Source organism: Myiozetetes cayanensis, unplaced genomic scaffold (genome assembly GCF_022539395.1).
Source record: "Myiozetetes cayanensis isolate MyiCay16 unplaced genomic scaffold, myiCay2020 scf2-11, whole genome shotgun sequence".
NCBI classification, from domain to species: Eukaryota; Metazoa; Chordata; class Aves; order Passeriformes; family Tyrannidae; genus Myiozetetes; species Myiozetetes cayanensis.
Window position 1 is genome coordinate 80,557,263 of NW_026087411.1, and position 15,362 is coordinate 80,572,624.

At 43.0% G+C, this 15,362-nt stretch overlaps 1 protein-coding gene across 1 annotated transcript; it reads right to left on the reverse strand.

Moving 5' to 3' along the window:
• Positions 1-1,140: 1,140 nt before the first annotated feature.
• On the reverse strand, positions 1,141-14,186 carry PRSS35 (serine protease 35). The gene is made up of 2 exons (XM_050314440.1): positions 13,861-14,186; positions 1,141-7,214 (listed from the first exon to the last, which is right to left on the reverse strand). Exon 2 carries the CDS (start codon positions 7,196-7,198, stop codon positions 5,957-5,959), a length of 1,242 nt encoding a protein of 413 aa, XP_050170397.1. The 5' UTR covers positions 7,199-7,214; positions 13,861-14,186; the 3' UTR covers positions 1,141-5,956.
• Positions 14,187-15,362: the final 1,176 nt, after the last annotated feature.

A 15,362-nucleotide genomic window follows, 5' to 3' on the forward strand; every position in this document is an offset into this window, starting at 1 on the left:
ATAGCAACTATAATAAGTACAGTGCATACATAATTACCAAGAAGCACAGCCTTTGTAAAATATTTGTGTGGCTTTTTCAGTATATCTGATATTTTTTCTTAGCAATAACAGCTGAAGGATTAGCCATTATCAAGGTCTAGAGGCATATTCTAAGCAGCAGGAATAAACAGTTCATCAGGAATACCCACATGATAAACAGTGTAAGGTCCCAATTCTCGGGTGGATTTGAGTGTATGCTATTTGGGGAACCCCTTTGGAGCATTTATTAAAGACAATGGGAAATGGAAGTATGACTGGAAAACACCTGCACAAGGATCTAGGCTATATTGGAACATTTTAGGGCTGAACAGACATTTGGATAGGATTCCAGTTCAAGCCCCCCAGGGCCCATGAGTGTGTGAGATCCATAACCCATGTTAGAACATATCTTCCATCAGAGAAACCACATCCGTGCCAGTGGCTTGGGAATGGCCTGTAGAGGAACACAGATGTCACCTCTGGGTCTCTGTTTGTGTTCCCTGGGTAGAGGCCGAGAAATATTTCTCAGGCACCAAGACATTTCCTCAGATGGTGGCTAAAGTAGACTCCAGCAATAAAAAGATTTAGATCTGTTACCAGCCCCAAATGGACTTTGGTCAGGATGACAAATCTTTCAATCTTATTTATTTCCCCATAGCACTTACTTGTCCCCCACGCAAGGACCCATGTAAGAGCTAGTGGGTAAGCCCTTGCCAGACCCTTGGCAAATATTGCTTGTGTTAGACACACTGTTAATCATGTCTGTAATAATTTCTTAACTTTCCATTAAATATTTCCAGCAGCTCTTGCCCTTTCCAAAAATCTCTCCTTTTACTCTGAGAGATAAAGTCAGCACCAGTTTCAAGGGCACAGACTTAAGATAATTCTAAGAAGTAAGAGGATAGTATTTTCCACACTTCTACTTTGGCCTGGTTTGATAGCTCTCTGAGGCAGAAAGTGTAACTATAGCAAATAGCAGAAACAGAACTAATTACTTATTTTAGAATTAATAATTTGTGGCATAGACTATGAGTCATTTCCTTACAGAACTAATTTTGTTTTTACTCATCAAATTTGCTCATGGAGTAATTATCTTGAAGACAGGGAGGCTTTTTCCCAGAACAAATTTAAAGAGACATTAGCATTTTCTAGTATCACATCCCAGATGATTCACTGATAACACATTACAGGCATTTACAGAATGAAGTTTGTGTAATACAACCATAGCTAACAAACTGTATCATGACAGAGGAAAAGAAAAACAACATATTTATTGGCATAGTAAGTGCATCACATAATATCATAACATTGTAAAGGTTTGCATTTATTTTATCAAATGAATTGTCATCTTGTGCAGCTAAAAATATTATAAAGTTTTCTGTCAGTCTTAAAAAAGTTAAGAACATTAAAGAAACATCAAAGCCACCTCTGGATGTTTTTGACCTAAATACTCTGACAATCAGAGCAAAAGGCTTGTGTAACGGGGACCCAAATATACTTCCAAATCCTTTGAGATATTAGAGTGAAATTTTAAGCTTTCAATTTAATAATATTCTTTATTTTTTCCTCAGTCATTCTGTAATCCAGGAATTTGTAGATGGAAGTATCTGCAATATTCTGTGCTTTAAAATTGGAAGCAAATGATTAATTTCTGTGAAGACACCAAACACAAACATAATGTACTTGAAAGAAAATTTATTGTCTAGAATTTCTAGGTACATGCAAAAAAAATGGAGCCAACATTTAAATGCCTCAAGTCAGAGATTTTTTTTGTTTATTTTTGCAATGAGAAACAGCCTTTACAGGAATACCAACAAAAGGTCAGGTCTGAGAAACTCCCTTGACTCACTACACTCTTGGTAATCCAGTGTACTGGGAGGTTCACACTGCCAAACCTTTAGGTCAGAACACGGATCTGCTGCTTTCCAAGGATCTCAAATGAACAGAAGTGTAATCCCTGTGAATTCAGGCAGGGATTGTAAATCAAGGTCAAAGCCCCCTGCCTGCTAGGGGTCCCTGCCACAACCTGAGCCCTCTCACAGCCCTTTCCTTGTTGCTGTTGGCTGAGAAGAAGAGCCTCATCTTGAACAGCAAAAGGTTGTTTATGAAACTTGAGGATTTCACATCTTAATTTATACTGTTAAGTCTTTACCAGCTGCCTACTCTTTCTTACAATAGGTCCCTCTGCTACCTTGCAGCCATTTCATCTGTTACTTTTCACACTTTCTTTATCCCTTGCATGCCACCTTCATCTCCCCAGTCTTCCCTATCATCTGCTTCTCTTGTTCTCTCTGCATTGTGTGCTGTTTGCTGCCAGGCCATCCCTTTTCAGCAGAATAGAAATAACTCCCCAGCCTCTTCTCTCCTCCACATGTAGATGAAATTTTTTTTTTACTTAAGCCATATTCGTGCTGATTCATACTCCATACAGACTCATAAGTCTACAAAATTTATATGATAAGTTGTAAACTGAGTCAAGGAGTTTCTTTATGCAATTTTTAAAGCTCTGGGTCCTCTATACCTCAGATAACAAAAATAATTTTGCTATGTAACATTGTGCTTTTCTTTTGTAAAGATAATAACGACTTAATTTTTCACATTGCATTTAAGCCTCTTGACTTCCACTGCATGTGTCAGAGCCCCAAATTAAACACATGAACAAATACCTTACAGAAGCTGGTGTGGGTGTGTTAACCGTTTGTATGTGAGATTTATCTTTGGCCCAGAAAAAAATTTACTTGTTGACTCCAGTAGCCCCCCTAGCAGAAAAGAGATTTGACTTAGTTTGGTTTTTTTCCTAAAGCCGGGAATACAGTTAAAGATCTACTATACCAACTCTTATGGAAAAGCATTAGTACTGATGAAAACAAATTATGTACGGCATGGTGCCTGAAAGAGGAAAAATCCTTTAGGGAAACAACACAAGGCTCGAAACTCAGCCTTGATGCTGGTGTCCTAGGCAACAGCAGGATCTAATCCACTAAGAACACCCCCTCCTCATATTTTCTCTTTGATAACTAGTTAGCAACTGCAGGTTTTTTAAGGAAATATGAGATGATCGTGGCTCAGAAATTCTTAACCCCTTTGCAAGTGGTTGGTACCAAGAGCTCTACACAGAACACTGAACTCCTGTGATTCTGTGTAAGTACTCGAATTTATTAACTATTCCAAAAGACCCTGTAGTAGGTAGTCACAATGCCTACATTAAGCATTTCCTTCTCTATTAGGCCAAGTGACAGACTGAAATATTGCCCGGCATGCAGAGATAACAGGAATAACATTTTGTCTGGGTCTTCTTGTGCCTGCATTCCCTTGCCTGGAGGTGCTGACCCAATCAGAACAGCATATGTTCTTTCTACACACCTGTATATTTGCAAGTGTTTGTGCATGTGCACTCAGACACACAGGTTTATACAGATACAGATATGTAAATATAGTCTTGCTTAATTTTTATGTTGCTTTGGACAACCTTTTTTAACTCTTGGCACCATAAAATGAGGCACTGAGCATTTAATATTTATCCTCTGGGGATAAACATTTGTTATCAGCCTGGTATGAGAACTTCAGGTCACAGCTGAGATAGTTACAGCAGATGATTATCATAACAAGACCATTTGAAAGCTGACATCAACATTTTTCATTCTTACCTTTTTCCAGTTCCCAAACTGATAGAGAAATACATAATATTTCTGCTCCTAAAGAACACACCTAAATAAAACTCAGCAAAATAAGGAATTTACTAAGCCACCTTATCTTGATCAGTTTTGGACCCAAATCAACAATGAAGATAATTGTAAAAAAATCCATGGACTTGGGTTGTCTTGTATTAGATTAATGATGCGGTACCTTATTTGTCCCAGTAACTATGGAAAAAGGCACTGAAGAAAAACATCACACAGCTGACTAAAGAATATTGTAGGCTTGTTGCATAGAACAAGAGTATTAAATACTGGACTGAGGTGATTTAAAATTGCTGTCAGCAAAGCCATATATCTTAGTAGAGATGTTAACAACAATAAAAAATTATTAACCCAGAAATCTTAGAGATTCATTTCTAAACTATAAAAACTATTATTAATTTTCTGCAAACAATCACACAAAATAAAATATTAAAAAACCCAAAAGTTAAGTGTTCCCTGTGTCCCTGGAAAGGCTGACATTAAAAGAAATAGTTTCTTTAAAGTGAGATCTCTTCCAATTAGTGAAATATTGTTAGAGTTATGATATGGAAGCAAGTCTTAAATTTTTATGCTTTGGCAATAATATGACAAATAAAGTTGCCTGCACATTCAGTGTGTCAGGTTATACACTTTCAATCATCTAAAAAAAAGTGGGTTATTAAAAATCATCTTATTTCATCAAAAGATATTATAAGCATGTTTTAAAGATTCCAACAAACAAATAATATTTTTAAATCTTGTTATATTTTTTTCTTCCGCAAAGGAAGAAAATGTATTTTGGTCAGAATAAATTTATGGTAAAAAAATTAAATATTATGGTGGTGAATACTCTAAAAGTATTGCAACCCAAAGGATATGATCAGAAAGGCACAGTATCACTTAATGTTATTAGATTAATGTAGCACCATAACAATTCTGTGCGCTTCAGAATCTTGACATAAAATAAAAGATATAGACTCGTGTGGCAATCATCAACAATTTTTAAGTAGGTGATTTGTGTTTAAAGGTGTGTAAAAGTCAAGCTCAGTTTTTGTTTTCATTAAATATATGGTTCTGCAAACATATTGAACCAAAGTATTTGCTAACTACTGCTGCTACCTAACAAGATACCTGCTATAATGTACAGGGTATTTCTACCATTCAGAAGGTGCTATAATTTAGTTGGGAAAGTTGGAGTCTGAATCTGACACGATTAAAACCACCCACTTTGCAAAACTGTATGAAGCCAAACTAAAATACTGCTTTCCAACTCCCAGTCTAATGCATACTATCCTATCTATGAAGCTGAACTCAGGTAAAAGTAATTTATAAAAACTGAAGAAATGTTTAGCACCCAAAAAATATATAGTCTGTGATATTTAAATGATCTAAATGATTGTCAAATAGCCACTTCAGGAGTCAGTGACTTCTCCCAATGGCAAAGCTAAACATCTGACTAAAATCTAAACCTACAGCTCTCCAAATACTAACTGGAATGCAAATGCATGTGTTTAAGACTTCTATAACTTCTCAAAGAAAATTTAAAGGCATCAAATTATGTCCTGATATTTCTTCTTCTTCTAAACATGGAAACTTCTATGTTTGTTAATTTCTTTTTGCTGTTTTTACTGAGCAATTAAGTGAACCTTGTCTAAGGTCTAACCCTCAGCTGCATAAATTTGAAATTTCCATGGGAGTGTTCCTGTGCAAACCAGAAGAGGAAGTTTTCCAAACTAACAAGCATGAACTACACTGCTGCTTCTCAACATGGAGCTGTGGTCTTTAGAGAATGCCAGAATAATGTCTTGTTCTCATGCAGTTCTCTGGATCATTCTGCACATACAGTAATATGCTCTATGCACAACTTGAATTTGAAAAATTGGAACAGAACCCTGAGAAAAGTAAATCCATTGGAAAAAAATAGATATTGTTTAATAATACCAGTTGGGGATGTTTCAACCCTTCCATTTGGAAAAAAAAATGACAGGTACAGTCATATTTTTTTCTCATGAGAATGATTTGAATTTATCACAATTGCAAACATAAATATAGTTTGGGATTTTAGGTGCATATCTAGGGTTAAGTACAATTAGAAATATTTTGTCCGACAATTCTACCCATCCCCCAGCATTTCAGCATTCCTCAAGTTACCATACCATTACTTGTGAGCTCTGAGTTCAGAAATATTCTGACATGGAGTGATGTTCTTCCAGTAACTGCTGCAGCTGACTTTCCATCTATGGCAGTACAGGTGCTAAGCAAGTGAGATTCAGCTCTCTTCAGCCTTGTGTGCAATTCTCATCATTCCCGTGTATCCAGAAGCAAATCTGGGCATATTTGAGAGGAGTAATTCTTACTGCTACATTGTAATCCTGCTGTTCACCATTGATATCCACCCACTGATGGCCTGAGTAAACAGCAATGATCTTGCGTTTCCACTTCTTTTTGTTCGGCTCCTTAAGACGTAGATAGATACCAGATCCAGTGGAGCCAGGCTCAGCATCACAGTACTGATAAAAGAGATCACTGGACTCATCAGATATGCTACAAAATCTATAGACCAGCTGCCCAGACCGATCATTGTCAAAGCCTGAGAAGTGGATCATGCTCCCAGGCATCATTTTGATTGTTGGGCTGATTCCCAGCTCCATGTATTTCCTTTTGTGGGGACGCTTGAGCTCCAGAACAGCATAATCATAATCCAGGGCAATATCCCCAGAAACGCCCTTAAACCAGCCTTTTGGGATGTGGGTACTCTTCACTCTGGTCCACTGGAAGGACGGCATGCCATCTGAGGTGCCTTGTTTCTTCCCAGGCCTCCTCTGCCTTTTTCTGTCACCTTTGGATTGTTGCCTTTGTTCTGTGGCAACTTTGGGATCCTCTTTGGCCGCAGAAACTTCTCTCCTACTTCTTTTCGCACCTTTACGTTTCCTGCCATTGCCTCTGGATTTTGTCTTCATTAGTCCAACCCTCAGCCTTTTGCTGCCCTTGACATAATCCTTGCCATTGTGCAGACAGTGGGCTGCTGTCAGCACGTGCCTGGGGGAAATGAGAACGCCACTGCAGCCAGTGGAGACCTTCACAGCTGTGTTGAACGGAAAGTTGGTCATAAAGCGCTTGTCATAGATGCTGAACCTACTGTCCGTTCCATATATCTGCCTCTTCCTTCTCAAAGACCTTCTTGTGGTTGTGTTTCCAGCTGGGTCAAGCACTTCTCCGAGGACATTCACTTCAGTCAGGGTCCGTGTGCCATTTTCAAAAACAGTCTCATAGGATAAGAGGTCCTTCAAATCAGACAAGCTTGGCAATGGCAGTTTTCTTTGACACTCAATTCCACATACACTGTTCAGCTCTAATTTGGTTTTTGCTTCAAATTTAGGGCTGTCAAGGGAGAAAGTTCTTTCTCGCACAATCTGGGGAATCTTCTTTAAGTGCCAAGTAAAATCTTCTTCAGTTTCTGTTCCATTACTGAGACCCAGTATAGGTATGAAAAACATGAATAGCAGTAATATGTGCTCCATTTTATTTAATTCTTTTCTAAAACAAGAAAGAGAGATTTGAAAATACACTTTGGAAATATACACAGTTATCTTAGTATCTTCAAAGTATAATCATGCAATATTAGAACTGACATCAGTGGAACAGAATTCAACACTCTGCTCAAAATAGAAATGCCTCAAATATTTTCCCGTATTGCCTCCAACTCTTCCAATGGTCTCTAGCAAGATGAATGCAGACAATTCAGCCAGCATCCATGCTGAGCTACCTACTGGAAGGTGAAAACAGCTGAGTTTTACCTGCTTTTCCCTCAGTGGAGTCATTCTGCTCAGTAGAGCATAGAGCAACCTGGTTTTATTTATCCCATAGGAATGTAATTATGAATTATGTTTGCTTCTCTTCTCTATGGTTGAAGGTAGAACATAGTTGAAAATCAGCAATGTGTTCAAAAGCTGGGATCCAAGCAGAGATGGACAGACGGACCACACTTGTGAGATTTAGGAACCCTTGGGAAACCAGAAAAATTGTGCTCTTTCACGTAATGACCAAAAAGGAAGAACTTTAACTGACCTAAAAGTCACATGTTTTTCCGCATTACCCACCAGACAAGAATTATGAATCTGCCTATTATGAAAAATGGCACTTTGCTAATTGCTATCCCAAGGAACCAAATGAGGAAGATTTCCTTTCCTCTTACAAAGGTTATGTTGTCTTGATTGTCACAGTACCTGCAATCTGGGCACCTTAAAAGGTGTCACAGCCTATTTTAAATGCTTTCAGCTTCAGTTGCTCAGAAGGTGTGGGTCTCCTGCTGATCCTGTGTTGTATCTCCTCCCCTGTGTGCCATCGCCACCAAAATCTCATTCACAGAACTTAAACATCTGTGGTTGGAGGGGACAGACAGACAAGTGAGAAAAGTAGAATCTTGCTGGTCTAGAGGAGTCTCCTGGTTATATATGCATATATATATATATGCAGGAAAGCTCAGCCAAGTAGGAGGGACAAGTCTGCTTATTCATCACATGCCTTTTTCCTGTAGAATCCCACAAAGGCTGCAGGAACTGTGCTGTCTTTGCTCTATTGTCACATGTGGAATATCCCACACAGATGGGGTGATGCACCACACAAAGAGTTAATACTTTTAATGGGAAAGAGAAAATACAGTATTATTCCCGTCTCTAGCTGGGAAACATGCAGAAAGAAAGTAAGATTGTTAGAAGTCAGTGGCAGAGCCAGAAACTGAACCCAGAACTCTTGATTCTGAGCTCAAAACATTACTGAAAAGACCATTTTTCTCCTTTGGCAGCAGTGATGTCAGTTGCATTATCCAGCTACTGGCAGCTGCCATTGGGAAACCTGTGCTCAGTTCCAACATCCTTCATTCCAATTACATGGAAACCTCAGCTGTGAAGAAAGCAAGGGCCTATGATTAAACTTTAAAAGCCAAGCAATTCAAGGATATGTATGTGGTTAAACTCTCTGGTTTAAATTGCAATGGCAGTGTAAGCCAGGGCAAATATAGCCACGTTTCTTAAGTTTAGTTTAGAACAGTACAAGCGCTGCTACCCAGTGAAACAGCCTGGTCACAGACTAGCTAAAGATCTAGCATAAGAAATAGGGGTATGTGTGCAACATGGGAAAAGAAGTGGCAACGTGACTTTTAAAGCTGGATAATGGACCAATGACTCCTATGATTTTGAGGCATCTTCATCCTATAGACACCGTTGTTGTCTATAAGAAGTAATAATTATAATTTTTTAGCTAAGTAAAACACTACAGTTCAACCGCAGATGCTTGTTTCCAATGCCAGATTCAGAGAGTGGTTTTGTTTTAGCACAATTTTGACACTTTTTCCCTTGGCCAGCATGGAACACCAAGTTTGAGTCAGAGTTCACTCACTAGGATACCCATAAACCACATTTTACATTACAGTGTAAAGAAACCCTCCCTGACTTTAAAGTAGCTAACTCAGGTTTTGGAAAAGATGTGTGGACTTTCCTAAGACATCTGGAGATTACTGTGACTCACATATCTAAGCTCTAGGGTGTATGCAGTCATATGAAAAGGTATCTGAAGGTTTTGAAAGCAGAGTAGAATCATCCCAGCCACAAGATTTTGTAGAGAAACATCACTTGTTCATGGCAGTCTAAGTTATTGGTACAGTAGAAATGCGCACATTTAAACATTAACTTTTATATACAAAGTTACCTTCAAAGAGTTGGTTTGTTTATTGTTCCATTAGTACTAAATCTGAAGAGGAATGACTGTTTTACATATGCCTGCACACATGGAGAGGATTTGCATAGCCACGTCTCTTCATGTAGAGATGTGAACAAAATAATTCGCCCATCTGCCTCACACTATAGACAAAACAACTAATTGTCAGACCAAGAATGCCTGCATAGAGATGAAGTATTATCAAGCGCCATTCAAATACAAGACATTTGTGCACCAGGCTGGGGTGGGAGCTAACCTGCTGGAAAGCAGCTCTGAGGAGGATGACCTGGGGGTCCTGGTGGACAACAAGCTGTCCATGAGCCAGCACTGTGTCCTTGTGGCCAAGAATGCCAATGGTATCCTGGAGTGTCTTAGGAAGAGCATTGCCAACAGGTCGAGGGAGGTGATCCTGCCCCTCTGCTCAGCCCTGGTGAGGCCACATCTGGAGTGCTGTGCCCAGTTCTGGACCCCTCAGTACAAGAGAGATGTGATGTTCCTAGAACAGGTCCAGCAGAGGGCTACAAAGACAATAAGGAATTGGAGCATCTCTCTTACAAGGAAAGGCTGAGGGAGCTGGGCCTGTTCAGCCTTGAGAAGACTGAGAGGGGACCTCATCATTGTCTATAAGTATCTGAAGGGAGGGTGTAAAGAGGATGGAGCCAGGCTCCTCTTGGTGGTGCTGAACAATAAGGTAAGAGGCAACAGGCAGAAGCTGATGAACAGGAAGTTCCACCTGAATATGAGGAAAAACTTCTTTACTGCGCAGGTGACCACACATTGGAACAGATCACCCAGAGAGGCTGTGGAGCCTCCCTTGCTGAAGATATTCAAGAACTATCTGGATGCAATCCTGAGCGCCATGTGTTCTAGGATGAACCCTGCTTGAGCAGGGAGGTTGCATTGGATGACCCACTGTGCTACCTTCCAATCTTATCCATTCTGTGATTTTGTGATACCTAGGGGTAAATTATAAGGTGTCAAAATAAGAAAATACTGTAATGACAGCATAAGAATAGCTCTCCTTGCCTGAACAAAGGTCTGCCTGGTCTAAAATCCTGTTTCTGACACTGGGTAAGTGTGGATGCCTAAGGCAGAGGATAAGAATAAGGTAACCATGTATGTCCCTCCTACCTCATAGTTTCTTAACTTACAACCAGTTGCACCCAATGGACTTCAAAGAAGAGGTAGTTTCCGTAGTGTAGGGAAACCTCAGATGATTTCTCTTCCATAGTTTGTCAGTCTTCCCTTGAAGACATATAAAATTTTGTATCCATAATTTTCTGCATCAAGGAGTTCCAGAGTTTAACTCTATGTGTTGTATGAAGAAGCATCTTCTTTTCTTTATTTTCAGCCCATCACAAATTAGCATCATTTAGGATAAATATTAATGTGGGAAAGCTGGTTTTATTTTGCTTTGCCCTAATATAGCTGTTGAACAAGAAAGTTTCTTATGTCAGCCTCAAGAATAATTTTTCTATTTTTTCCTAGAATACTCCTCTGTTTCTCAGTCCTTCCTCAGGGTCTGGATTTTTTTATATTCCTCTATAGCTGAACTTTCCCATAGGAAACTGACTGCTAGTTCCTATAGAAAGTCTTAGATGTGCGTGGATTGATGTCATTCCACTGTGATGGCTGAAGTCTTCCTAGCTGGACTCATAACTAACTTTATAGGGAAGTCCACTTTTTTTCCTCTCTTCTTTATAGAGAGACTTTCTGTAAGAAAATGGGTGGAGTACTATGGCCCCCTTCTGCCACTCTTTAAAATGAAAAATACACAAACAGTCAAAGCACAGAACCCGCAATAAATGCCTTGGAGCCTCCCATTTGAAACGCTATACTCAAGTGGTCACTACTCACAAAGGCATTCTTGGTAGCCAAGATTTTCTTCATTTATAATGAACCACTTGTCACTGGGAATGAACTAACTACACTTCAGTATAACTGGAAGAAGTCCAAGCTGAGGAACTTGATAAAAATGGTAATTCTCATTACAGACCAGAGGTCCTACTAGGCAGCACTGTCATTTCCAGCCATGCATTTAAGCTCTGTTTACTCATCCCCTCTCTGCTGTTTAAGTGAAGCCAACTCTAAGCATGGGCAATGTCAGTGGTTGCCGTGGCCCAGCACAGGTTGCTGACAAGAGGGAAATACAGGGGCTCCTCTTACGAGATGATGAGGATGTAAATGGCTGTAGAGACACCTTTGCAGGGTGAGGGAAGGGGAGAGAGAATACAGCCTCCAGGATAAGGAGGAAAGGTCCTGAGAAGGCAACAAGCTGAACACAAGAAAAAACCCTCAACATGTTACCCTTTCTGCCTTGCTGTTCTCCAGTCTTCCTCCAAACCCCGAGCTGCTTGGCCCTCTCTTTTCCTTTCCCATACAATTTTTGGATTGGCTTACAGTAATTAGAATTCTTGAGTCAGCTCTTTAAGCTAGGATGAATTGCTTCACAGAAGACAAAGTGGAACCTAGAAAGTGAGAGAGATCCCCAGCTACCTGAAATTGTTAAAATTCTTTCTCCAGTTTCCAAACCCAGCTGTTAACAGTGAGGACTTCTTGTTGGTGGCATTCCAGCTGCCAGGCATATCCCTGAAATTAAAACTATTTTCAGTTCTTCTTACTTCTTGCTTCCAACATCAAATCTTTCTGCATTCACAGTACAAAACCAACCTAAATTCTCAGGATATCCTTCAAGTATTTTGTCACTCTAACCTACTTTCCTGCAGCTGAATGCATCTCAGATGCTCAGGGAAAGGCTTGTAGTCAAGCAGAACTAGAATACATTTCTCTTCAGGATACCCCAGTATGAATTTACATGTCAGTGTAGTTTAGACTAAAGAAAAGTTCTGTCCAGTTACCTGGCAGTTTTATCTTGGGGTTTCCTTCTTATTGTAGGAAGGTCAACCCATTTCAAACTAAGCTTACATAATTTTAAATGCAATGTTCAGACCACAAACTGATAGAGACTGCTACACTAACCATCTCCTGGTTTTAGCCTCATTCTTGAAATGACCTGAAAGTTGGAACTCAGTCAGTTCTACTCTGACAAAGCAAAATAAAAAACAAATTTTTGAAATCTCACGTTCCCTGGCAGAAACCACTACCCTGACCTTATCTGCCACTGTTCCCGCTTCCCTGCTCTGGGTGCTTTCACTCCATGTTCATGGATGGCATTCTCCGCACTGACTTACTGGGAAAAACCCACTGCCGCTCCAGGCTCTTACAAAATTTAAGCAGCTCCAGTGGGCATAGGAGGAACTAATTTTCCCCGGGGGGGAAATAAACAACCGGCGGTAAAAGGACAAGGGCTTCTCCGGCGGGGCTTCCCCTCTCCCGGCCGCGCCCTCGGCGGCCGCGGGGAGGCGCTCCCGGCCAGGCGGCAGCGGCTCCATCCCTCGGGTCCCGGGCCCGCTCCTCCCGACCCTCCCCGCCGCAGGGCTCTTCTCTCCGCTCCTCCGCGCAGGGCGGAGATGGAGGGGGGAGGAGGTCGCGTCCCGACCGCTGCTCTAACACTGAGCGACTCTGGGGGTCGAGCCCTGCCAGCCGGGCAGCGGCGCCGGGGCGGCAGCAAGCGGGCACCGACCGGGAACCGGTGGGAGAAACGGCGGGCAGGGATGGCTTTGCCGGGATGGCCGCTTTCCCACTGCCCTCTCCGCTGCTGCCGGCCGCTCCTGTGCGTTCGCGTGTTAAAGCCCAGGGCTTTCCTGGGAAAAAAGCGAGGATCTGGGGAGGTAGGCTTTAATTCTACTGCTCCTTAACCATCCCCTGGTCCTGCTTTCCGCGGGAGCCTCTGCTTTTCCGCTCCTGATCCAAAGGAGTTCCCCTTCTGTAGAGCCTGCAAGTTAAATACCTTGGCACGGCTCTTTTATTTTTGCCATTCCAAGATAAATCTGCTTCCAGCAGTGACGAATCTGGATGAAATTAGTGTCAATTCCAGAGGAGCGGCGGGGATGGTAGCCCGAATACTGAGGGTATGAATCAGAATTAAAGGAGAGTTTGTTTTGAAGGGTGAAGAGGTTCCTTGCCTGCTCTCCGCAGATGGCACAGCACAGAGACAAACCTCCGAAAGCCCAATAAATCTGCCCCTTGCCTCAGTCCCGTTAAGCCGTCTTGTGAAACCGGCTTCAAATATTAAGAAACAAGGACCAAAAGAAACCGTGACGTTTTAGTCCTATCAAAAATAAATCCATAAGGCTAAAGAGTCAGGAGCTTTATACAAAACCTCCCAGCTGCCAAACCCAAGGTACTGACATCGCTCAGCCTCATCAGTTTTTTAAAACAACCCGCGTAGGAAGAACGACATCGCAAAAAAAGTATCACCTTAGAGACGCTGGTTACCTCGGACTGCCCGGTCCCTGGCCCCGGGCAGCCCCTTCAGCCCCCATCCCCAGCTCCTCTCCTGCCCACCCAGGTCTCTGGGGGCTGCCTCTCCCCCTGCGGCCGACGACAGGAAGGGTCTTGGTCATACCTGGCAGCTCTCAGGATTGACGGAGGGGCAGGCGGCGGCCGCAGCCCCGGGGAGCAGGCTCCCGGCTCCCCGCTCCACACCGCTCGTCCACCGCCCAGAGCCCGCGGCTACTGAGCACGGGGCGGGGGGAGCGGCCAGGTCTTCCCAGGAGGGGGAGGGGATGGAAAAAGGAAAAGAAAAAAAAAAAAAAAGAAAGAAAAAGAAGGCGAGAGGGAGGAAGCCGGGAGGGTGAGAGGGGGAGGGCCGAGGGGAGCGGAGGCAGATCCCAGTGTCTCCTTGGATGGGAAGGGAAGAAGGGGCTCTGCCTGCGAGGCGGGGAGGCGCATCGCCCCGGCGGCGGCTTCCTCTCGGCGTCGGGCGGAGAGCCGGGATGACCCACACAGGGACGGGGCGGGAGAGGCTGCCGGGACGGGGGAGCGAGGCGGGGACAAGGGGGGAGGCGGAGGGACCCCGTCCCAAGGGAACAGCGGGAGGGCTCGCACCGGCCCAGTGCGCCACCTGTGTGGGTGGCGGGACCGGGTGGTGGCCGCGGGGAGGGCGGCTCCGCCCTGACCCACCGGAGGGCTCCTAGGGGAGGCAAAGAGCGATTGCTGGTTCCACAGGAGGCTCCTAGGGCCGGGAGAGGGCTTGAGGCTGCGGGGAGTGGCATTCCCACGAACCCTGGCCTGCCTGCTCCTCCCTGCCCTAGCTCCCTGCCCTCGCCCCCTGCCCTCGCCCTCTGTCTCCCAGCCCCACTCCTCTGGGGCGTCCAGCTCCTCAGGGACCCTTCCGACCCCCCTCCTCCAGACCATCCCTGCTCTTCAGGGCCTCAAAACCAGGTGAGAAGCCCCTTCCTCCTTTCCTCACCACTCTTCCTCTTTTTCTGCCTCCCTCCTTTACCTCGATGTCCCTTTTGTGTCCACTCTCAAGGCAGAAAGCTTTGAGTGGTGGTCTCTCCTCTGTGGATCACGCCCTTTCACTATGAGAGGGTCCTCCCCAAAGCTTTCCACTACCACACAGATGCACAAGGTGCAAAGTTCACTCACTAAGCACTTCTGCAAGTGCTTATCCTGAGCACTTTCCTGAAGTTCATCAGCTGAAAACTCAGCTCACACTAGATGAAGGCCCACTGATTTGCCAAAACCAGCAGGAAATTTGTGGTGTTGCTGGAGATCCGAGTGAGATCTCCAGAGTGCTGTTTGGTTGCCTTAATCATAGGCATGTCTTTCCTTTAAAAGTCTTGACTTCTGCAATGTAGTGGAACCAATCATGTAAACTGGTTGGAAATAAAGCCTTGGCCAGCAACTGCAGCTTCCTTTTGAAGTCTGAGGCTGATTTCTTAAAATGTAAGTTTCACTTGCAGTTCTATTTTTGTTGTCGTTTGTGTGCACAGTTTAAAAACAAAGCAAAATAATAATAATTCCTGTGCCTGAGAAAATGAGTTGAAGAATTCCCCAGTGTAATTAACAAGGCAGGACAGAAATGAAGGTAAGGCAGTTAAGTTTTACAAGCAATTTCTTGAA